The 25,164-nt window shown below is 38.3% G+C and overlaps 1 protein-coding gene across 1 annotated transcript; it reads left to right on the forward strand.

Annotated features, from left to right (window-relative positions):
* Positions 1–2,488: 2,488 nt before the first annotated feature.
* Positions 2,489–6,092, forward strand: LOC124260117 (programmed cell death protein 2-like). The gene is made up of 4 exons (XM_046694363.1): positions 2,489–3,047; positions 3,856–4,109; positions 4,633–4,746; positions 5,871–6,092. Exons 1-4 carry the CDS (start codon positions 2,510–2,512, stop codon positions 6,036–6,038), a joined length of 1,074 nt encoding a protein of 357 aa, XP_046550319.1. The 5' UTR covers positions 2,489–2,509; the 3' UTR covers positions 6,039–6,092.
* Positions 6,093–25,164: the final 19,072 nt, after the last annotated feature.

Here is a 25,164-nt window from a genome sequence, read left to right on the forward strand (position 1 = left end):
ACAATTTTGCACAGGACACCATATGCCGCTAGTCGAGACGTAATTAACACAACGCCGACGTTGCAGACCGTCCCCGAAGTGGCCGTCCACCTGTAACCACGTCAAGCAACTATCGTTGGATTCGAACCACCCATCTGCGCCAAAGAGTCCAACCAGCCACACTGACAGCCCGAACAGTTCCTGGTGTCAAAAGGATATCGCCAAGGACCATTCGCCGGCGTCTGTCTGCACATGTGACAAATTGTGACATCACGTCACCAACGTCAACGAATGCAATTTACCGGCGACGTGGTGAGCATCATGTTAGGAACTGTGTCCTTGAGGCCGGCCGTTTTGGCGGCGGTGTAGTAATAGTTTGGGGTTGGGTAAGGAGTGCTGGACGTACACCTTTGCTTGTCATCAATAAAAATTTTTATTAATAAACACTTGTTCTCGTGACTATATGGCTGGAAAAATGCCGATGTGACGAAAAGCCCAACTCAACCCAACTCAATGTAAATTTAACGGGTCTCAGGTACAGAGACCACATTGTTCATCCAGTCGTCATGCCGTTTCTCCAGCAGAATGGTCCAGCAATGATCTTCCAGCAGGGCAACGCCAGACATCATGTCGCCAGGATGCTTCAGCAGTTCTTGGCGCAGCACAATGTTAACGTCCTTCCCTGGCCCGCTAAATCCCCAGATCTGTCCCATATCGAACACGTCTTGGACGAAATGGAGAGGAGATTGAGACGTTTCCCAAATCCCTCAGTCACGCTTCAGGAACTCCACCAGGTGCTTCCACAGATACGGAATGCCATTCCACAAGACTTCTTGCGACGTTTGATTGGCTGTATGAGGCGCAGGTGTCAGGCATGCATCAATGCTCATGGTGGAGTCCAGGTGGACATACAGGTTATTAACTGTGTGATTTTCATTTTGACCTCATTAACAAGTGTCCACCAGAAAAGTTTAAAATGTGCCATTTGCAATCCTAATGTGGAATTATTTTCTTGCAATATTAAAAAAGTCTCATCATAAAAAAATCAGTTGTTAATTCACATATCTAACTTCAAGTCAATCACAATAACTTTTGTCTTTGAGTATATTTAGCAGGCCACGTGAGTATCATTAATTAGAACACATGTCTAGTTACATGTGTGTTTTCTGACTTAAAAAATAGCATTGAAGTTAGAAAGTGCTCTTTAATCAGATTTAAACTACAGTCTGAAAGTTAGAATATACCCAGAACGAATGAAAAGAAATACAACACAATAGTGCTACACAGAAATTTCATGACGTACAATTGTATCGTTATACATGTATTTGGGATTATTTCAGTACAATTGTGTATTACATGAGCATCTTCAACCAGGTGTTAGATACCTGTGTTTCATTTGACCTAGTCCGAAATTGCACTGAAGTGTGAGTGAGTGAGTTTAGTTTTATTCCGCTTTTAGCAATATCCAAGCAATATCCAGGCGGGGGACACCAGAAATGGGCTTCACATATTGTACCCGTGTGGGGAATCAACTCCGGGTGTTCGGTGTGACGAGCGAACACTTTAACCACTAGGCTACCACACCGACCTTGCACTGAAGGAAACAACAGAATGAGACAATAGCTGTATTTTAACACGACACTCTCCGGTTGTTCAGTGTTGTCATGGATCAATAGATGTTACTTACAGGTGCGCCACAAACTAACCTTTTGAGCAATAAATCTGCCAATCAACAGCTGCTCCCGTGCAGCACATGGCCCTGATACAATTGTCCATATACTCACAAAATCTTGTAAGAATCATCTTTTGCAAAGGGTAAAATGATAAGCCATTTTCCACATTCATTTTTTATGGTTTTCACTGAGCCTAATTGAGGAATTTATACAATATTTATCTTATAATACACATTATAACATCTTATAAGAATCATTTACTGCAGATGGTAAAATAGTCGGCCATTTTCAAGAAGTGATTTTAAATGGTTTTCACTAAGACTGTAAATATATCAAATATATTGAACAGTTTCGCCAAGCGAAGTTCGTGTCTTCTATGGACTGTTTCACATGTTAAATGAAGGGTGTTTTGGAAATACGCTTTCAAAGAAAGTTTCATTTAGGTCAATCAAAATCGACTATAAATTTTGAAAGTCACGTTATTCATTTCTATCCAGCAGTTTTGGATTACCTCCAATTTCATAGACCCGTGAATATTGCTGAGTGCGGCGTAAAACTAAACTCACTCACTCACTCACTCACTCCAATTTCATAGCGAATGTTTTACAGAAGGTCTCATTTACATAATCAAGTCTTTGGTAATGGTCATATGAAGAGCTGGAGAGCCCTTTAGATACCAACAGAATAACTCCACTCAGTTGATTAACGTATTATTTGCAAGATTATGAAGGAGTACTCGGAAGCCCCATGATACATCCTGAAAACAATAATAAAGGAAGCGGACCTAAAATATTTGCACAAACCCACGCATTCGTCACCATCGGCATCTTTTGGGAAGAGTAACTTCCCTTACAAACATGGCCGCGCCCATGAAAAATGTGGATCTTGGTTTTGTCGCAGATGATTTTGATCCAAGACTTTTGACAAGTCGTTTCTTTCCAAGTAAAGTTGGTGGTAAACCTGCGTGGCTGTCACTGTCTGAACTACCGCCAGTATTGTCTTGCCCGACATGCGGCGCACCATGTGTGTTTTTACTTCAAGTTTATTCACCCAGAGAAGAACAAACTAACGCTTTTCATCGAACAATATTCATTTTTCTGTGCAGAAATCCAAGCTGCTGTAAAGAGAACCATAATGGTAATTTTATTGTATTGCGGTCCCAGCTTGCCAGGGAAAATGATTTCTTTAGCCCGATACCACCAGACGAAGACAACCCGGATGTGGTGCCCGGGGGGTTGGGGAATGTGGGCGTGGCACTGTGTGTCGTGTGTGGATTAGCAGCACCCAAGCGATGTGGGAAATGTCATAAGGTGTCCTACTGTAGCAAGCAGCATCAAGCTCTGCACTGGAAGGCCACACATAAGAAAAGGTGCTGTCAGGAACCAGATGATGAAGGTACCATTATCATTACACCTCTTTACAACAACCAAGCTCTTTCAGTAATACATACTAGTTAAGTAGTACTATATCGACAATGAATAGATAATATTTATCTTTTTGTAATCTTACAATCAACCGGCCAAATCATTTTAACCATATACGAATCACCGTATGAAATATGGCCTGTCTGACAGCCAGAGAAGTCTAGACTTCTGACGGACGGTCTAAATTTACAGCTAGCCAGCCCGATGGTCTGATACAAATTTGAGATGTTCCATACATCTGAGTAAATTCACCATATATGGTCTGGTTCATCATCATGGCTGGTAACATTTTGAAGTTACCAGTCCTGATGTCTAGGCTGGACACAAGAAGGTGTATTTCATACACTGTCATATCACCATCTCTAAACTTTGATGACATAATTGCACATAACAAAGGCATCAGTGAGACAAGACAATAATTTTTCTTAGTTAGTAAACTGTCTTAGTCAGGTCCTACAGTAAAGACATGAGTGTAGCATCCCATTGTTGGAATATTGGCTACTATATTCTCTTCTCCATGTGAATTTTCCAAACAAACAAAACAGTAAGGATGTTTTATGTGAGCAATCACATTACTATCCCATAATTAGATATGTATTTTTTCAGTGTAAATGAAATCATTTATGATGATAGTGATCTTTGACAGTGTATGTGTAAGTTTGGTTTTAATTAATACACTATGTCAAACATGTTAATGTGAAAACATTGCTCTTTTCAAATGCTACATTATTGTTCTGCATTTTCTGCTTTAAACATAACGTATGAATTTCTGTCTTCAGTGGAAATCCCCAACCTGTTGTTTCCACAAGCAGAGTTGGTAATGGAGGAAGAGATTCAGCAGAAGGATGCCCAGGCAAGAGAAAAGTCGGAGGCAGAAAAGTTGCGAGAATATCAAGACCTCCTGAAGACCAACAAGGAAATTGGAGCATCTGGCCTTGATAAAGATGAGCTAGAGAAGTCAGCTGTGTCTGAGACAGAAGATGATAAACAGTTTGCCAAATTCAAGGCCAGAATTGCTACAAATCCAGATCAGGTAGAAGGGTTATATGCAGCCTATAGTTTGCTATCCACCGCCAATATGCTACAGTCTTTATAGAGAAAATGTTTGCTAATGTATGTGAGAACAAGCTATTTTATTATGAAGAGAGTCATCATTCTCATGGACCTGTGAGGATCTGGGTTAGAATTGATCTTCAGTAACCCATGCTTGACGTAAAAGGCGACTGACGGGATTGGTTGGTCAGGCTCGCTGACTTGGTTGATACATGTCATCGTATCCCAGTTGTGTAGATCGATGCTCATGCTGTTGATCACTGGATTGTCTGGTCCAGACTCGGTTATTTACAGACGGCTGAGTGCGACATCAAAAACAACAAACCAACCAACCAAATCCATGTTTGTCTGCACCAGACACATGCCTCTGGGTATGACTGAAGTGCTGTGTATCTGTCACCTGCATTACTGCAGGCATCACTTCCCCCAAAAAGTGAGAAAGCTAGGTAATCCTGCTGTCAATTTTCTCAAAGACTTACGCCTTGTTATTTATATTTTGATAGGTGTTGCGGTATGATCAGGATGGGACACCTCTGTGGATCTCTACCAGCCATAAGCCTCAGCCGAGTGACATACCTCCCTGCTCATGTGGGGCACCGAGACAGTTCGAGTTCCAGGTGAGTCAACTAAACCATGTACACAATTCACCTAATTTAACCAAATACTGGATGGAAGTCCTGTGTTGAACCTTTTTATCTATCTGTAATAATAGAGGATTACTGGTTTTCAACGAATACTCCAGAAATGTTTGCAAGTTCCAGTTTGCTTTTATGACTGGAAACTAGTATACATTGATGACTTATTTGATTCAGTAATTTTCATTTCCTGTGCACAGGAATGCTGTTTAGTAGGTTTTTCTCTATTTTTTTCTTTGACTGTGCACACATTCAAATGTTGCCATCAGAACAGTGATCTTTAAGCAGGACATTATTTGCTACAGATTAGTTCATAGCTCAACTTTTCTAACCTGGGTGACCTGGGCTGTCTTTGTTATGAGACTAGAACACTGTTCAAAGCTATATTATATCCAGTCTAAGTAAACTAGTAGAAGGTCGCATCAGCTTACCTTTGAGCGACCTATGACCGTCCAATCAAGCGCGAGATGGTCGAACGGATTTAACCAATCAGACAACTACTACTTGTTAGAGTTTGGCGGGACTTACAAAACTGTTTTTGGATTTTCTCTTCCCTGTTCGCTGACACTGATCTATCAACAAACGAAAATCCGCATAAAACACAGATATTTGATCTGCAGCATATACGCTTATGGGTTTCTAATGTCATGGTTACTATTAGCTTATATTTCCGCAAGATGACATCCTTGAATATTGACAAAAATGCTATTTTCAGCAACTGTTTACTCATTACGTCCTCCATGTATATCACTTGGAAGCATTCAAATTATTTAGGTAAAGGTTTAAACAGTATTTGCGAATGTTAACTGTCATGATTTGGTAAGCTGTGTTCTGATTGGTCAGCATCACGATATGGCTGAAATATTGCCGATGTGACATTAAATATTAACTCACTCACTCTGATTGGTCAGTCCAAAAGGTTAGCTGATGCGACCTTCTACTAGGGTTTGTTAGACTCAGTATAGCAGTGTAATGAATAATACTGAGCCTAAGTTTACTAATTAGACTGTATTATATCTAACCCACTTGTCTGACAAACTGTGTGAATATTCATAACTGCATTTCTTCTTTCTCTGGTACAGTGACATTGTTGACTTCCTTTACAGATCTTACCACAGTTGTTGGCATACCTGAAGGTTGACAGTGTTGGGGACAGCATAGACTGGGGTACATTGTGCATCTACACCTGTTCTAAAAGCTGTGATATTGGCAACAAGTACCAGCCAGAGTTTCTATGGAAACAGGACATTACAGGGGGTAATCCTGGGACGTGATCTTCCAGACAAGACTTGTCATCAGTTGATGCAAGGACGAATAAACATACAATTTGAAATGTGTCCTGTTATCAAATGCATAATTACTTTCCAGTGTACCATTCAATTTATAGTTATAGTATGACCAGAAATTATTGAGAATTTTAGGAATATGTTTAATTGGATTTCTAGTATAAACAACCTTGACCAGCTATCAAGTGCTTGGTTTCATTCAAGAGATACAACTCCGTTAATCCTTTTTATTAGTTTGTGAAGAGTTATCCCCCTTTGTTTACTTGCTAGCAGACGACATTTTCACTGACCCTCAGTATGGATGATTTAGAGAAGAGGAAGTTGATTTTAGAATATTATAACAAGGATCAGCTAAAGTGATTTCAAGTAGAACAGGCATCCCTTTGTCCACTGTTTAGGGACCGTTCATAATTTATGGCTAGGGGATGATGATGATTTTAAGGGGGCTCACCCATTTTGTTCTGGGAGGTAGGGGTCATCAATTTTGTACAGATTTTTTTTTTTTTTGGGGGTGGGGGGTCAGCAATTTTGTACATAAAAATATTCAAAAATTATGCTTTAAAAATATGGAAAGGGGAGGGGGTCACTGACTTTGTACATAAATTTTAGGGGGTCATTCACATTGTACATGCTTCTCCATAAAAATCATCATCACCCCCCCCTAGCCTATAAATTATGAATGGTCCCTTATCATGTTTTGAAAAATGTTGCAAATAGATATGGCATTGAGCACCAGGGAGGCGCAGGTAGGCCCAGAAAATTGACTGTCGGTGACAGGAGAAGGCTTGGTATTCTTGTTTCTAAATACAATCGACTGAGTTTAGAAAACTTAAGGCTGGATATGATTGATAGAGGAACTGTGGCTGTCTGTAAGGAGACAATTAGAACTGAGCAGTATGCAATGGGTTGGCAGAAAGGTCGAGGAATTCCATCAACCAATGAACAAAAGGAGCAAAGGTTGAACTGGTGCTTACAGCATAGAAATTTTAACTGGGACAATGTGATTTTCTCAGATGAAAGTTCTGTGTGGCTGTTTCCTAATACACTGAAATTCTGGACCAAACAAACTGAAAAACCTTTGTATCAGCACCCAAAGTACAGTCCAAAAATTAACGCGTGGGGTGGCATATCTGTGTTAGGGGTAACGCCCCTCTGTGTATTTGAAGGGAATATGAACAGTGAGCGGTACACAGATATTGAGGGACATTTACTTCCATCTGCTCACGTGTTCTATGGTAATTTTTGGATTTTGCCAGCAGGACAAGGACCCAAAACATCGTTCAAAGGATCCACAGGCCTGGTTTCGGACCAAAATATGACATTATTAGATTGGCCAAGCTATAGCCCTGACCTAAATCCAATAGAAAATGTTTGGGGACTTATGAAGGAAAGTGTCAATAAGAAAAGTCTGACAAATATTGCTGAAATGAAAGAAGAGGTGGTCCGATATTGGGACAGCAGGGACCATGACTTTCTAACTTCTTTGATCAGTAGTATGCCCCCCGCATTGAAGCCTGCATTGCTGCCCATGGTGACTTGACAAAATACTAACTGTTCACCTGTCTTTGAATCTGGAGTTATGTTCTGCTAATATTCACATTTACTACGTGAGTAATGAGTGAAAAAAATTAAAAAATTACAATCTTTAAATTCTCAATAATTTCTGGTTGTACTGTATTATGCTTCTTCTACCATAGAGACAAAACATATTCAATGAAATATGAACCATCTCTATATCATGACTTGTCAATATTGTCAAAGGCAGTCTTTCATCTTTCAGATAAGTTCACCACCCATCAATTCCACAGGGTATCTATCGACTATGATATGTAATTGACTGCACCACAAACATAGATTCAATGGCCAATGTTGAAAATAGCTGTGCAAGTGAAAGCAAATGGATTCTGTGCAAAGTTACTAATAACACTTCCTAAGTGAAGCTTTGGTTGCATCTGATATACAATGGGACCCGTGAAGATTCAGGTTAGAATTGGTCTTCAGTAACCCTAGTAAGAGGCAACTAACGGGATCAGGTGGTCACTCTCACTGACTTGGCTGACACATGTCATCATTTCTCAGTTTTGTAGGACGATGCTCATGCTGTTCATCACTGGATTGTCTGGTCCAGACTCAATTATCTACAGACCACCACCATATAGCTGGAATATTGTTGAGTGTGGTGTTAAACTAAACTCACTCAAAGCACTCTCATGCCATGTTGTATTGCTACATGGTGAAAGCGCTTGTTGGTCATACAAACTTCCCAAGATTGATACATAGAGAATATCACCCGTGTGGCTTTTGATGTGAAATATGTAAAGAGACATGTCAATGGAAGTTTTTAAACTTGTTTCAACACTTGAGGATAACAGGTTTTTAACTCTGGGGCTTACCAAAAGACTCGAGGACTAAATTCTATACTCCCCATCAAAAGTTTAGACTCACTAGTGTAAATGTAGCCACTTACTTCAGTCAACTGTTCTGAACTAGATTTTGTAAAATAATCCATACAGTTTAAAGGTACTGTTTATACATGAGCTGATGTATTGTAAAACAAATTCGTGACGTTGAAAAGTTTATTGTCATGTGTTCAATAAATGATGAAACTCGGTGAAAAATGGCGATTTTTTATCAAAACTTTACACCAAAACGCAGCTGTTCACATGCACGATATTTGCACATGCTTTTCAGCAATTTGATGCATGATCCTCGTGCAATTAATCTGCATAAGGTTTGCAGATGTTTCCCCCAAGTTAGTGGAGAAATTCATCTTCGTTGTAACCATATGTACATACATAACTTATAGTGATTGATTTAAGCAAGTCTAAACTTTTGATGGGTAGTATATTTGTCATTCAAATTCATTCTTCCAACTTTTTCTGTTTATGACAATGATAATCAGTCTCTTGGTGTACAAAGTATACCTAATCAGCTTCAGTGGCAAAACATTAGTCTTGTCATTTGATTATGATGTCATTGTACCTTTGATTGGCATTTTATACCGATGATGTCACAATGGTCTACAAAGCATTGTGATACAGTTTCATTTTAGCAGTCTCAGAAAATAAATGTCCTTAATCTCACTCTAGTGATATTCCCAATGGAAGCCGGTTGGGATGATTAAATGTTTGAAGCCTGTTTTTGATGTCCCCTGTCATATTGCTGGAATGTTAATAAAAGCAGCCAGCAGCAAAACGTGTGCAGAGTGAAGGCAGAAAGCTGGAAGGGTGTCTGGACAGAGGAACAATGCCAGACTCCATGCAGGAACAGAATCTATCTCAGGATATACAGCCCTTCATATTAAGGAGCTTGTCTAAACAGATAGGGGCTGTGGGGTAGCCTAGTGGTTAAAGGGTTGGCTCCTCACGCCAAAGACCTGGGTTCGATTTCCAACATGGGTACAATGTGTGAAGTCCATTTCTGTGTCCCCTGCCGTGATATTGCTGGAATATTGCTAAAAGCAGTGTAAAACCATACTCACTCACTCACTCTAAACAGATAACACTGATGACATGCTGTAGCCGATTCTTGTTCGTTGAGGGCTTACTATGTTTTGTTTCTTGGAATATAAAGGTTCTTTTTGTAGAGATTTCTGTGTCCCTCTGAGCTGAAGATCACCTCAAAGTGACCTGCTTTACATTTGAATTACATTTGACTCCTGCATTACCAGGAGGTTAGGCTCTACCTTGGGGCACAGGTGGCCCAGTTGTCCAAGGCATACCAATTGTCTGTGCAGAATGGTCTCCCTTGAGCATGCCAGGAACCTGTGGTTGTGGGTTTGAATCTGGGTTCTTCTTAGTTTTGTTTGTTGGTTTGTCAGCACCATACATATTGGTGTAGGCTTCACATTAAACAGTTGGGTGTGATAATCCTGGAATACATTTGAAAGCAGCATGCAGCGCAACTCACTAGCACATGAAAGGGAGGATGTGTGTGTGTGTGTGTGTGTGTTGTTCACCGACGCTGGTGACTGAGGCTTTGTGTACATGCTGCACAGATCTCATAGATGTTTTCATGATATTTTCAAGATTTCAAAAATAAAACAATAAAATGCAAACTCACCTTATTCATATATTTTTGTTTTCAAGTGAATCTCAATGATATTCCATATACTTCTTATTTCGGCTGCAGGGATGTGATATTTATACAAGACAGTCGGATAGGGAGGCAGACATTAGCGTGAATTAGGAATTACAATTCGCCATATTACATGGGACGCGCCAATACGCACAGCCGTTTTAGACCATTGGGTCACCAACGGCCAACAAAAACTAATAATAAAGCGACAGAAAAAAAAAGAAAAGATTATGGACCAGACAATCAGTGGGTCCCGTGGACCAGACAATCAGTGGGTCCCGTGAAGATCCGATTTAGAACTTGTCAGCACCTATGCCTGTCTTGAGAGGACGGGATCTGGTGGGCAGGCGTGATGACTTGGTTGACACATGTTATCGTATTCCAAGTGCGTAGATCTGGTCGAGAAAAACCAAAAGTACAAACATATTACCAAACCATGTCGCCAAATAACGTCAACGTTTCTTTAACTTACCCGAAACATATAAAAAAGTTACAATATATGATTGTCGTGAGAATAAATGTGGCGAAATTCACGATATCTAGACAACACACTCACTTTTGCTATACACAATCAACGGAGGGTATATTGGATTAAGATCTGTAAACAAAGAAATGTACGTTTCGAACGGACTGAAAGACACAATTTATCATAAATACATTGCGCTACTGCAGAAATGTGTTCACTGAATAAATATACCCGCAATATGTATCGTACTATTCACTTTTCAAATAGTGTTTTATTAAATAAATAGAGAAAATAAAACAAATTTACCAGCGGACGCAATTCCCACTCATGTGTGCACAGACATTAACAACGGTATAACGAGTAACGTTTGCACTTTGTCAAGAAACTTCTAACTAAAAGGGACATTTGGGGGGTGAAGTGAAATAGCGCCAAGCCACTGGGATACAATACGGCAGTTTACCATGGATATGTCACTCAAACATAGTTTACTTTTTAAGGCCGAAGTCTTTTGCATGGTCTGACGCGGCCGAATATCAGTGTGCGAAATAGCTTCCAAATTTCGCTAGCCAGTCGGGCTAGCTATGCCTGAAAGTTACTAGCCCACAAAATAATTCACTATCCCGAAATTTGAATGTAGAAACTAAGAAAAAGATGCCAAGAATAGATGTGAATAAGATATGGTCGGCAGGACACAGGTTTCATCATTAAGCTGCCAATATGATGAATATTTTCTTATCAGGCCATACTCTTGAATGATCTAAAAGTGTATTTAACTTAACAAGGAGGAGAGTGATATATTTACAAAATACTCCCATGAAAATTCACTAGCCAGTCGGGCCAGTGACTGTGGAGATTTACTGGCCCGATTGGATTTTTGTTAGCCACGGACTAGCGGGCCAGTGTCTATATCGCACACTGCCGGGTATAGAACCCCGACCTTCCGCTCCCATGACAAACACTCTAACCACTTGACCACGAAAAGTAACAGAGGATGTGGGGTAACTAAGTTGTGATTAACGTTCTTCACTTATAAAGGTTTTCTATCCATAAAACCCCTCATCATACCAGCTTCTAAATGCCACTTATAGTAAAGAAGTTCTGACAGAGCTACAGATAACCTTTTGGGTCACTGAGTTATGTACTCGCTTGTGTTCATCTCAGTGGGGTATCCTAATTTTCCTTTGAGTAACCAAATAAATTGTACCCACCTCACTCAAACTCAATTGGGTATTTTGCCATTGTCCATTAATTGTAAAAATATAATAAAGTTTAAATGTTGGTTTACGTGTTTGTTATTTATATTTGATCAGTAATATGAGAAACAATACGAAAGACTGTAAGTTGCCGAGTTCATGTGCTGAAATAGAACCTGTCAATATACCTCAGTTAATGGTCCTATCCTCAGTAGCCTGCAAGCTAAGATTTGACATTTTCTTGTACGCATTTAAGATCAAATTTATTGAGTATTTACAAAAATTCAAGCGTATTTGTTCGCAATAGACTAAATAGGAATTGAGTTTTCTCAGAAATATTTGCGTAATATACGCAGATACGCAGCTTATCTGTACCTCTGACTGTTCTCATCGAGGTTCTCGTAAAACCCAATCCTGAAGTGGTGATGACTCTCGCTCATTTGCTCGGTGAATTTGTCTGATAACCACTTCATGATATAGGAACATTAACTTTTGTTTCTGGTATTACCGTAAGTTCAACGACATGTATTCAAATTATAATATGTATTATAATATATTTTAAGAACCATGTCCAGTTATACACAGACTAAACTGTTAATTTACTGAAGACACGCAGAAGACATAATGTACGCCGATTGCTGCAAAATGATGGTTTTCTCGCTCGGGACACTGATAAAAATATGTAGTGGTACGCATATCTCACTATGAATTATCTGCCCCTGTACTTCAAAGAGCCTTGTTTCTGTGGAGTTGTACGCAGTGGACAACAGGTAAATATTGGCCGATTTCGGTGGAATTATGCATGTATTTTTAGAGTGACATATCGATAATGATGATTGCATAATTCTTTTGTGTATTGCATGAGGTACAGCTCGGAAATACAGATAATCAACAGAAATACGTGTGTTTTGTTCGCCAGTTGTTGGTCGGGCGTTTACTGTTAACAGTTTCACTGTTCGTTGGCGTGGAGGCGCTAATAAAATCTAGTCATCAGATTGACAGCAACTCAAAAACAACATGAATATTTCTGTATATGTGTCCATAAATATTGATTCTAATTATTCAGTGCATTCCTATGTTCAACAACCAATAATTGATTTCTCATGAGGAAAACGCGTTCGTTCTTACAAAGAAATTCAAAGCGTCTGCTGCACAGACATTGCGCTATGATCACGTTAAGACTGCTTACGATTGTTTTGTCAGTCATAACATTGTATGACACTTGTTAGTTTCAAAGTGTGTACTTGTGGTACAATGATTACAGTTCCTGTGTAGTTAAGATACGTAAATATGCATATATTGTGAAACATTGTTTCTAATGGAAGATGCTGGGGTATTATATAAAATTGTTATACTCTGGTGTTCCAGAACGTAGTAACATTTACACAATATGCATACTTGTCCGATGAAGTAATTATAGATAATGGTTACCAGATAATTATTTTCAAAAACAGTTATCTTGTATTCAATTCTGAAACTAAGAAACATATATGTGTACATGTGGTACAGAGCTTAATTTTTAATCCATGTTTTAAAATATTTCGTTTTCACCATGAATGATGAATATAAACACACAAAACTAATAACCATACTAAAATATGACTTATTTTCCTCATATAGAATTTACAGTATTAGCTGTGTAAAAACAAACAATTTGCATTCAATTTTAACAAAATCCTCGGATCAAAAGAAAGTAGGTCAAATTCCAGGACCATGTAACACGTTTTGTGAGTACAAGTAGGCTTGTCCTTGTAAATACATTATATTAAATAAGATGTTTTCTATTAACATGGTTTGAAGTCATTGGGATATGTATGGACACACTAATTTCCAAATATTTCAGTTATTTCCCCCAATGATAACTATACCACTACAAAGTGTGGAAGTATGTATTTCCCCAGAGGAAAAGGACTAGCAAGAGGCTTGTCCTGTCTTTCAATGGCTCATTCATGCATGTATCTAGGTTGGTCGTCTCTCTTCTGTTGTGAGAGTATAACACTGCTTAGCATAGCCTGTGTCACACATGTATTATGCTGTTATGTTCACAACTATGTAGGCGTCTAAGTACTAGTTATCGCACAGTGTGTGTATGTCAACAGGGACTATCCCCTTTTTGCACAGGTGTGAATATTTTTCAGGTAACAATGTCCGGTATGATACATGTTGTATTTATTATACATATATGAATACTATTTTCTGGAAACTTGGTCAGTGCCTGGTGATTGTCCTAGTTGTAGAAGGATGACATATATTTATTTTAATTTAGCAACAAAGTTTTGTCAGTAATATCATTGTGCAAATATTTTTATGAGCAAAGTTGTAAATATTGGTGTTATTCACCCAGAAGACACATTTTCCAACTCACTCAGTAAACAGTGGAAAAAAGAACAGACAGACTTACAGTTATGTTTTAAAGGTAATAGGTTTGATAGAACTGTGGAACATGTATAGCTGTTCTATATTTAGAACTATATCATTATGTGTACAGTAAGGGCAGAAGGGAGAATGGTTGAGGCACTGGAAGTCTTGGGTAACTGTGGATTGAGGCCAAGACATTTATTAATTAGTAGGGCTGCAACGATTCATCCAGACCTTGATTCGATTTTCTATATTGGACCCTCGATTTTATCATTTTTGATTCGATTCTTCAAACAAGTAAAAACATCAGATTTCATTTAACTCATCATTTTTAGCGTGAAATCCATTGTCAACATGGCAATGTCTGCTAACAACAATTCTCATTGGATAATAAGGCTGGCTTCAACCAATCGCTTTCCCCATATTCCAGCGCTTGAAACTGCTTGAGTAGGAGTCAACATTACATTGTGGCTGCGTGGAAATAATTTAAATAGGTATTCAAACATCGAATTGAAATAGTCATAATGGTTATCGAAAATCGACACTATGGTGTCAGATTCGATTTTCGATGATTCGAACTGAATCGCTGCAGTCCTACTAATCAGAGTTACATCCCTGTGTGAAGGTCCACTTTCCTTGGTTTGAATCCCAGATTTGCATATGACCTGCATCATCAATAATTGTGGCTTTCTTCCTGTCATTCCAATTTTTACACTGTGATATTTATGAAATGCTGTTATTACAAACTAACTGGCATTATGACCAAATCACTCACTTACTCCAAGGGTATGTTTATACAACAGCAGGATATGGAACTTAATTCTTTGACAGTACACTGGTCATAACATAATTTTGATATTCTTGTGAGGTACTTAAACATGTTGTTTCTATTTTTTTGGAGATATTTTATACAAAATGGTTATTTTGGGCTAGTTTGAGTATTACTGATTCATAATGTTTGGTGTGAATTTCCCTGTGTGTCATTGGTCTTATCCATCATTGGTCTTATCCGTCTTTGGTCTTATCCGTCATTGGTCTTATCCATCATTGGTCTTGTCCATCATTGGTCTTATCCATCATTGGTCTTATCTGTCTTTGGTCTTATCTGTCATTGGTCTTATCCGTCATTGGTCTTATCCATCATTGGTCTTATCCATCTACATGATCTAGTTCGCAGCTCAGTTTTGACAAGTGATTTATGTAATATTACCAGATTTAAAAAAAAATAAACAAAAACATCCAAATCATACTAGATTTTCAGTAGTCATGGAGTAAGACACAAAGAGGCCATATCTATTCCTGATTACTTTACAAGTATTGGCTAAATAGCAAACTAGTGGACCAGTGGACCGACCCACCAAGCATTTGTAAACTATATAGTTACGATAGCTCATAATGCTAGAATTGCTTTGTACATCAAGAAGCAGAACCTGATATTCCACATTCATATGCTTGTATTATTTTATTTGTGTATTATAATGTTTCTTGCAGGTTTTGAATATCATCTAATGTGTAGTCATTCCAGGGATTTACAGGACGCGAATTCGTGTGTCTTATACGCATAAAAATTGACAATGGACGCAACAAAATTTATTAGCACATCCACAGAGATGCAGAAAAAAAGTCCAAACATTTTTTGTAAAAATTCCAAACAAGTAACAATAAGTTATCACTGAGTTTGCTACTAGCTAGTATGACATTTGCAATTTCATTACTGTAACAATTAATGTGATGATCATGATACACAATACAATTACAGTATTAATAATAACATTTAAGTGTCGGGGACCCCCATTTTGTAGACCAGGACCCCTGAAAATTAAGAGTATGAGTCCCAGGGACCCTCAATTACAGTACTCAAGGTAAATCCCTGCATTCAATTAATTTTTTTAAGATTATTGTTGACTGTGTCCCATGTAAGTTGCTATGCACCAGATTGTCACAGACTCCCTGAGCTACATACACAGTGACAGTGTTTGGCTGTCTAGAGATGTCATTCCTGAGGGGAGAGCCTCAGCTCTTGGTGACAGATACTGGTAAGGGCAGTAGAGTGACCCAGTCTCACCTGGTTCAACCAGCCATGAAGCTGGCCAACAAAACATGCCAGTTGGGGTGTATTTGTTTCAGAGCTTACAAGTTCCTTACAGTCAGTCTGTAGCGCATATGGTTGGATTTGTTTATGGTCATTCTCGTATATGTCTTAGAATATAGAACTCAACAGGGTGTGGCATTTTTTTCTACAAATCTTTGATAGGGCCGATATTGTGTTATGCTGCTGTCTGAAAAAATGAGATTAGTAAGTAAAGGATTCTGGACCAGACCATTCAATGGGGCCTGTGAAGATCCAGATTAGATTTGGTCTTCATGCCATACTTATTGTAAGAGGTGACTAATGGGTACGGATGGTCAGGCTTGCTGACTGGGTTGATACATGCCATCGATCTCAAATTGCTTAGGTTGATGTTCATTATGTCAGTCACTGGATTGTTTGGTCCAAACTAAGTTGGGGCGGTTGGGTAGCCTTGTGGTTAAAGTGTTCGCTTGTCACGCCGAAGACCCGGGTTCGATTCCCCACATGGGTACAATGTGTGAAGCCCATTTCTGGTGTCCCCCGCCGTGGTATTGCTTGAATATTGCTAAAAGCGGTGTAAAACCATACTCACTCACTCACACTCCAAACTAAGTTATCTATTAGCTGTATTATTGCTGTATGCAGAGTTGAGCAAACAAACAAACGAACAATGAGCCTTGCCTGTATCAGCCTGCATTAGTTGATATATTACAGCCATCCAGTCTCCACTTTAGTCAGCTTTTGTGGGAAATATTATTTGAGCCTTAATATCAGCATGAAAAGAACTGATTAAGTACCAGTACAAGTATGTAATAAGATTAAGGTATGTAAGAAAAACTGATCATGATGATATGAATGGTTTTACTCTTGGATATTCTTAAATTCACTACCTAGTCAGTGAGATTTGGGATGGTCATGAAAATATGAAACAAGGAAAGAGGGGGTTTGCCACATTATACAGTGTACCTCACAACACTAAGGGGGTGGAGGGGTGGGGTGGAGAGAGGGAGAGGCGATTAAGAAGGGCATGGTTCTGTGTTTTGTGATTGACAAGTTATATATTTGAAGATTATGTGAAAAAAAAACCCAGGTCTTTTTAAGTGTGGCTGGGAGGTGGGGTACAACACAGCATAGCAATTGTAAGGTCACCTGATTATGAGCAGGATAACACAAAACAAGAATGTACAACCCAGTAGGTACAAGTCCCATCTATTAGTTTATGTGTGCCAGAACACATACCTAAGCCTAGGGTTATTATATCCCCAAGACCCTTTGAAGATTGCTCACCACTGCATACATCTCCAGATGGTCGGAGTTCCCAAACAAACACACCCCACTGACAGAGGAGTGCTACACTTGGCTGTTACTTGTATGTTGTGGGCTGCAGGGAGGTTTATTTCGAGCCCACGCTGCTTCCCTCTGAATCAGGCAGGTCAGAAACAGCCTGGCAGGTCACGTGGTCCATATTTGGCAGTGAAATCCTATCTGCTTGGAGCAGTAGAATGGAGGCAGCTTTCTGCTGAGTTGGAAACAGAAGGAACACTGCTCCGGTTGATTATAATTGTGTGGATTATACCAGTATTTGAACCAGGTATGTCATGTTGATTCTGGGAGACTGGGTCATTTGGAGTTTGTTTGAAAAGTTGGGAGTGTTACTCTCGCCTAATGATGTGATCTTTCCAATGCGGGGTACTGTCAGTTTGGTATTTACTTCAATAGGGAAATCGGGAAGCTGTACCAAAAATAACCATTCGCTACGGATGGATCAGTATATGTTAGAAGTACATGTATTCTTGATGATCACAGAATATTACCCAGGTAGATGTGTATAATGTAAGTATAAGTTTAGCTTGCCTCTTCTCCTCCATTTTGTGAAGGTCTGACACTTGTTCTGTGAAGCCAGGAAGTGAGATGCGGATATTGATGCCAACTATGGCCTAATGTCAGCGGAACTGCAGTATGAACTTTACACTGTTATTAAATCATAATTGGGGCCAGAATAACTCAAGGCAGTATCCCCAAGCAATGTTATGATTTCTCCTTAGTTAAACACATTTTAAACTTGTCTCTCTGATGTGTAGTGTGTGTTGACTTATCATTGGAATGTGATCACTGTAACAAGTGGTTGTATTGTTTCTTTGTATGACTTGTGTTGAGATTTGTTTAACATGAAGGTAAAATAACACCCTATCTTTTTCAAATGACTGTAGTTTTGCTGTGACCATGTTGTGGAAGATTAACTATTTTTATATGATAAATCTGGTGTTCTTTGACAGTATTTTGAGCAGCATGTATCAATTTACACTTCTCTTTTGATGAAGAATCCTGAGTAACAAATGACAAGGTGATGCATCCTCATTAGTCATATACACATATATCCATCGGATAGATTCTGATGTTTATTTTGTACATTACTGGTTATACAAAATGGTATTTCCCTTTTAGGAAATATATTAAACAAACATTCTGATAGTGTTCACCTGATCATTATGTATGTGTTTTTATTCTGAGATATTTCCTAAATAATTATTCCTGGACTTGAAACCATTATGATAATGTTCCTGCAGTTGATTCTGAACCAGGAACTCACTTTGCTATTCTGAATTTTCATCTTATACAAGTACAGCTGAGGCAAATGATGCATAATTATATTAATTAAAACTGAATATATATGTGTGTAGAGAGAGAGAGAGGGAGAGAGAGAGAGAGAGAGAAAGATTGGCTAAGCAGTTGTGAGATAGAAAGATAGGGATAGATAAGTGAGACCCATGTGTGAGAAGAAACCCTGATACATGAAGCTTTGTGTGACCATAGCCACTGTAGATCTGCCCCCAGTCTGGATGAGATGGAGTCATATTCCAGTAGCCTGTGCTAGTCCAAGCAGAGGGTATATTCATCTTCTAAAGTTTTGTTTTTCTTTCATCTTATAAATAAAAGGAAATGTTGAAATTTGATGAAACAAAAATATTTTTTCTGGTGTGAAAATGTGAAGCATGTTTTGAATCCCGCCTCAACTCTGCTGGTCTACAAGTGTAGAAGTGTGTACATTTCTTCGATATTTGCCTTCCACTGTTTTGAGTGTCTGTGTCTACTTTCATCATTTTCAGTGATGTGTTGATTTATCTGGGATAATTAAGACAGCGTATCTCAGTGCAGAGCTCCAGATAAGATTTAGCTCATGTGGGTACTGTACCCACTGTATTTTTTTGGACTGGGTATTATGAATGTTGAGTGGGTATTTCATTTTCCGTTACCCACTGCTTTCAAATATGTGCGTATTTCAGTCATTTTATTCACCAAAGTATATGTCGTTGAGTAAGTTTACTAAGCAGGTATGTTCTGCCTTATGTCATACCTAATCAAAACCAACTTTAATATAATGGAAATGATTTCATACAAAAATCACTCATCCTATACTGACACTGACAGTACAACACTTGTCCTATACTAACAGCACAACTTGATAGCAATCGATATGTTTTTCATTACGCAAGCGATTTTTATAAATATATTCCATACCCATTTGTTTTGAACTTTTTGCGTATCTAACATCTTAAATGCGTAATTGGTACGCAACAATTATTTTTTCACAGGGTAGTTGGAAATTTTCTATGCGTATTTTCGCGGGGACCCAGCTTATCTGGGCCTCTGTCAGTGACTGACTGTATTATTACTTACAACTGATGAACAAACTATCCTAAAAGTAGATTTTGTTTTATAATGTTATGTTAATTGCTTTTTATCAGTGGAAAACAATAATCACATTTTTAATTATATTTCTATGGAAATGGTGACTTTTAGAATATATGGCTGATTAATTTGATTTCATCATGACTAAATATAGAGATTATAATGATGGGTATAGTCATTAGAGAGACATTGATCTATGGATAAAACTTGTTTAAATCAAAGAGCAAATGTCATAAATAATCCCAAAACACAATTTGATGTATATTGTAGAAAGCTCATGAATATACCAGTAGACATTTTGAAATCTGATACTCTGAAAATAAAACACAAGAAGATCAGAAACAAGTTTATTATTTAGTGTTTGACATACATTAAATAAACTGCATTTTTCATGCTCAGTGACATGATCATTGTGTGCATTGGGTGCACCTTTCCTCCGAGCGCCCCATCCCACCATCGCGTCACTTGAATAAACAGGTTGTTCTTGTCTAGATCAAGAAAGTATGTCTGCTTCTGGCCTGAGGAGGGGCCTTATGTTATCCGATATATGACTTGAGATATCTTTTGGATATGTTTGGACAGTTTATGGCAGTTGGATATCAAAGGATTTTATAATATAATTTTAACTTGTTTGATGGGGACAGCTGTTAATCATACTATCCTGACTCACTTGCATGACATTTTATGAAACTTTCTGTGAATTAACTGGCATATATTCTTTAAGACTTTGATCATCCTTTCTGTACCCAACATGTAATTGAATAACTTTAGTTAAGAAGAAGTAAAGAATAATGAAATGTGTAAGAAAGTGTATATCAATAATATCATGTATATATGTAGAATTTGAAGTGATTGGTGACTTGACAAAGCTCTGTCCCCATCCCTCCTAGACTATCAGCTAGTCCCTGAAATGAACATATTTTACAGAAAATAAAAGTTTTTAAATTAAAATTGTAAATACAATAAAAAAGGAGCCCAGACTTGTCACATTTTCTAGACTTGCGTGGGCTTTCTTGGATATATTTTCTTCAGGGTCTGTACGACAGACTACGTCAATCCCTCCCTCCCTCCCTTCCTCCCTCTCTCTCTCTCTCTGTCTTTCTTCAGATATGTCATACAATTGACACCATTATACCACCACCACTTCCTCCACTGCATCATCTGCAAGCATGTCACTCCTCTGAGATCATCCCTTCATATTCACCTGTAGTTTTATATCGTGTAATCACTGCAGTGACCCCAGCCTGTTTCTATGTACCTCATCATCTCTGACTGTGAGCGTTCCCCATCCCTGTTTGAAGTGACCCAGCGACAGGTTCAACATGTCTGTCGGGTTTGTCTCAGCAGCTAGGTGATCCAAGCTATTCCGACATCGTGCTGGCAACCCTGCCTTGAAACACAACAAACAGCTGGTATTTCCTCTCAATCATTGTACAGTCAGAGATAACTGGGAGTATTAGCTAGAGTGAATTGTTTGTGGAATAAAAATTACATTAGAGGTAAGGTGGATATTTCAGCCGTATTGTAACAAGGTACATGGAAAGCACCACAGAGAGGGCAAACACCATATGATGCATGCACATATTCTCAGTCAGCTGTTGACATCTTGATAAGTAACAGTGTCTGGGTCAAGATATTGTAATAAATGTTGTGTTAAACTTGGTCATCATTAACCAACCAAAGTTGATTCTAGACTGTAACAGGGGGCGGTGGGGTAGCCTAGTGGTTAAACTAAAGCGTTCGCTCGTCGTGCCGAAGGCCCGGGTTCGATTCCCCACATGGGTACAATTTGTGAAGCCCATTTCTGCAGTCCCTTGCCGTGATATTTCTGGAATATTGCTAAAAACGTTGTAAAACCATACTCAGTTAGTCTAGACTGTAACATATACATGAAAATCAGTAAGCTGGTCAGTGTAAACAATACTGAATGAAGTTTTGAATATAGTTCTCCAAATAGGCTAAAAACTCAAGTTACAGACAAATTGGATCAAGCTGTGTCTCTTAAACATGTTAAAGGTAGTAAATCCTATGCATTTAAAATAGTCCATGTTTTCCTATACATCAGTTTCTTTCATGCTAGGGGCAGTGGAGTAGCCTAGTGGTTAAAGTGTTTACTCATCACGCTGAAGACCAGGGTTCGATTCCCTACATGGATACAATGTGTGGAGTGATGTTGCTGAAGTGGTGTAAAACTTCACTCACTCACTCACTCACTCACTCACTCACTCACTCACTCACTCACTCACTCACTCACTCAGAAACCTCAGTGTGAAAAGTGAGACTACGACATGACAAGTGTTTCTTAATAGAGTAATGCATGGTTTCCATTATACTACATATGTATCACTTTACTTCAGTGGGACATGTATCTGTTCACCAATGATTGTAACATATGACATATTGTTCAAGTATGCATCATTGTACAGTTTAGAAATAGTTAACTTAACTAATGTGTTGGACACAGATAGAAGACTTGTTAGATTAACGCTTAGTCTCTGAATATATATAATTCTGATAGAAACTAGTAATTCCTTTCAAGTTGAAAAGGATCCCAAGTGAGATGGGAACCTGAACCAGAGGAAATCTAGACTTACCGGGTACTTCATTTAGGGCTTTAGCATCGCAGGGAGGGCGAGGCGTAGTTCATGGACTGTCAGACAGACTAGGGCTGTGTAGTCTGTTCCACAGTCCTCGAACCATATTGTTTTCACTTTGACCAGTCTTTAGGCCAGACCAATTTCACTTCTTGTTTTATGGATTTTTGTCCTCAGAATACCTAAAGGCAGGAAGGAAAAAAATAAAATATAAAAATCACCAGTCAAAGTAATATTCCTTTTAAATACTAAAAGTATTGTATTTTTGGCAATTTCGAAGTGTATATGGGTAAAAAAAACAATCAAAACAAATTTCTTTTTTAAGTTTACATTTTTGGCCAATAAAAACATGAGGATTTTATTTTTTGAGCAGGGAAAATTATGTTTTATTTCTTTTCTTATTCTTGAAAAAATATGACCGTTGGATCCGTAAACAAGGAATATAATTGGTCTGGCCTTACTGTAATTCTTTAGTCACGCCCTAAATGAGCAAGCCTAGATTTTCCTCAGGTTCCTTCATCTAAAACTGGGGCTATGTTCCATGTTAATGTAGTTACATATTTCAGTGTTTTCAGAGACTAAGCGTTAGTCTAGAGCCCCTGTATCAGCGAGGTTATCAGCCAGTGAACCTGTCTTCCCTCCTCTCTCTTAAAGTGTACCAGTCTATAAACAGGTTGTTGAACAGTTGCAAGAATCCCACCATATGCCAGGTTGTCCCTGGAGAAGAATTCCTGGAATTTGCTGTTGATGCAAAGTTACATTGAAACATAATTCACTGTAATTAAAGTGTTCTGAGTTTTTTCTATCATGCTCTAGTTATGGAAATATTGGGACATTTATGTTCTGTTGTGTGGAGATTTTCCAGCATATTGTGTGAGTTAAGATGGCAATGACATTCTATCTTGTTTGACATAGTGTTGAATGTGAGATTTTTGTAATTTCTTTTAAGGTTGATGGTGTAAATGTGATAAAAAGGGTTCATTTGATACAGGCATAACCACATTTTGAGAATAAGTGACTTTATCCTTGTCATGCACATTTCAGAAGAAAGATGATTTTTAGGATAGAAGACAATCATGCCAATTGTTGAGACTAACGCTTTGTCTCTGAATATAAGTAATTTTGATTGTAACAAATAAACCCATTAAATTGAAAAGGATCCCCAGGGAGACCAGAGATTCAGAACCTGGGAAAATCTAAACTTGCTTCATTTAGGGCTGTAGCATTGCAGGTATTGTTAGGCTGTAGTTAGTCTGTCTCACAGTCCCTGAACCACATTAATTTCCCTACCGCCAAGCCCTCTCTGCAGTGCTAAAGCCCTAAATAAAGCAAGTCTAGATTTCCTCAAATCTCTGGTCTCCCTAGGGCTCCTTTTCAATATAAATGGGCTTGTTTGTTACTATCAAAATTATATATATTCAGAGACTAAGCCTTAGTCTAGGCTGTAGTTAAATGATATGGTTTAGGGACTGTGAGACAGACTATCATGCCAACAGTCAAGGAAGATTTTGTTTTGTGGTGATATTTCAGCAATATTATTGTTCAATGTACATTGTGTATCTGACTTTTGAGAAAGTTATAGTCCCTCCATAAAGTTTGGAGACAGTTTATGGAAAAATAATGGGGTCATAACACAAGCACATTTATACTTTCAAACTCACCTTCTATGAAGATCTAACATAATTTATCATTCACTAAATATGTAATTTGAATTATTGTTGAGGTCTTTGCAGATATACTTTCTTAAGATCAGTAAAGCAAAGTACAATGAATGCTATATTATTATGACAAAGACCTTCCTTAAAGACCATAAGTCCTGTTGCCATTAGTTTCTAATGTATGACATTAGCTCCAGATAAGATTTAGCTCATGTTGGTACAGTACCCACTGTATTTTTTTTGGAGTGGGTATTATGAATGTTGAGTGGGTATTTCATTTTCCGTTACCCACTGCTTTCAAATATGTGCGTATTTCAGTCATTTTACTCACCTAAGTATATGTCATTGAGTAAGTTTACTAAGCAGGTATGTTCTGAGTTATGTCATACTTAATCAAAACCAACTTAAATATAATGGAAATGATTTCATAAAAAATCACTCATCCTATAGGCTACTGACAGTACAACACTTGTCCTATACTATAACAGTACAACTTGATAGCAATTGCTGTCTTTTCCGTACGCATTGGTTTAAAACTTTTTGCGTATCTAACATTATAAATGCGTAATTGGTACGCAACAATTATTTTTTCAATGCGTAATTGGAAATTTTCTATGCGTATTTTACCCGGATACGCAGCTTATCTGGGCCTCTGACTTTCAAGAATTCCATCTTGTTGACTCATATATTAAAAAACAGTACTACAGAGAGTACTAATGGAAGATCTCTGATTAGCTGGGGGTAAAAATGTCAGTGCAGTCTTAGCTAGACTTGCACAAGTCCCCAATTCATTATCAGTTCAAGTCATAATGTCCAGATTATGTATATAATAAGAACATGTCCCTCTTATAGGGGGACTGTTGTCCTGTACTGTTATTTAGTCTTGCCTGTTACGAGGATGTGATTACTGCACAACCATGGAGTTATCAGTCAGTATGGACTTGGAACAAGTCGTAGTCTTATCCAATGTGAAACTTTAGCCTATCATGTCTCAGTGTGTACACATG

Source organism: Haliotis rubra, unplaced genomic scaffold (assembly GCF_003918875.1).
Source record: "Haliotis rubra isolate DU_JTF1 unplaced genomic scaffold, ASM391887v1 Scf75, whole genome shotgun sequence".
NCBI classification, from domain to species: Eukaryota; Metazoa; Mollusca; class Gastropoda; order Lepetellida; family Haliotidae; genus Haliotis; species Haliotis rubra.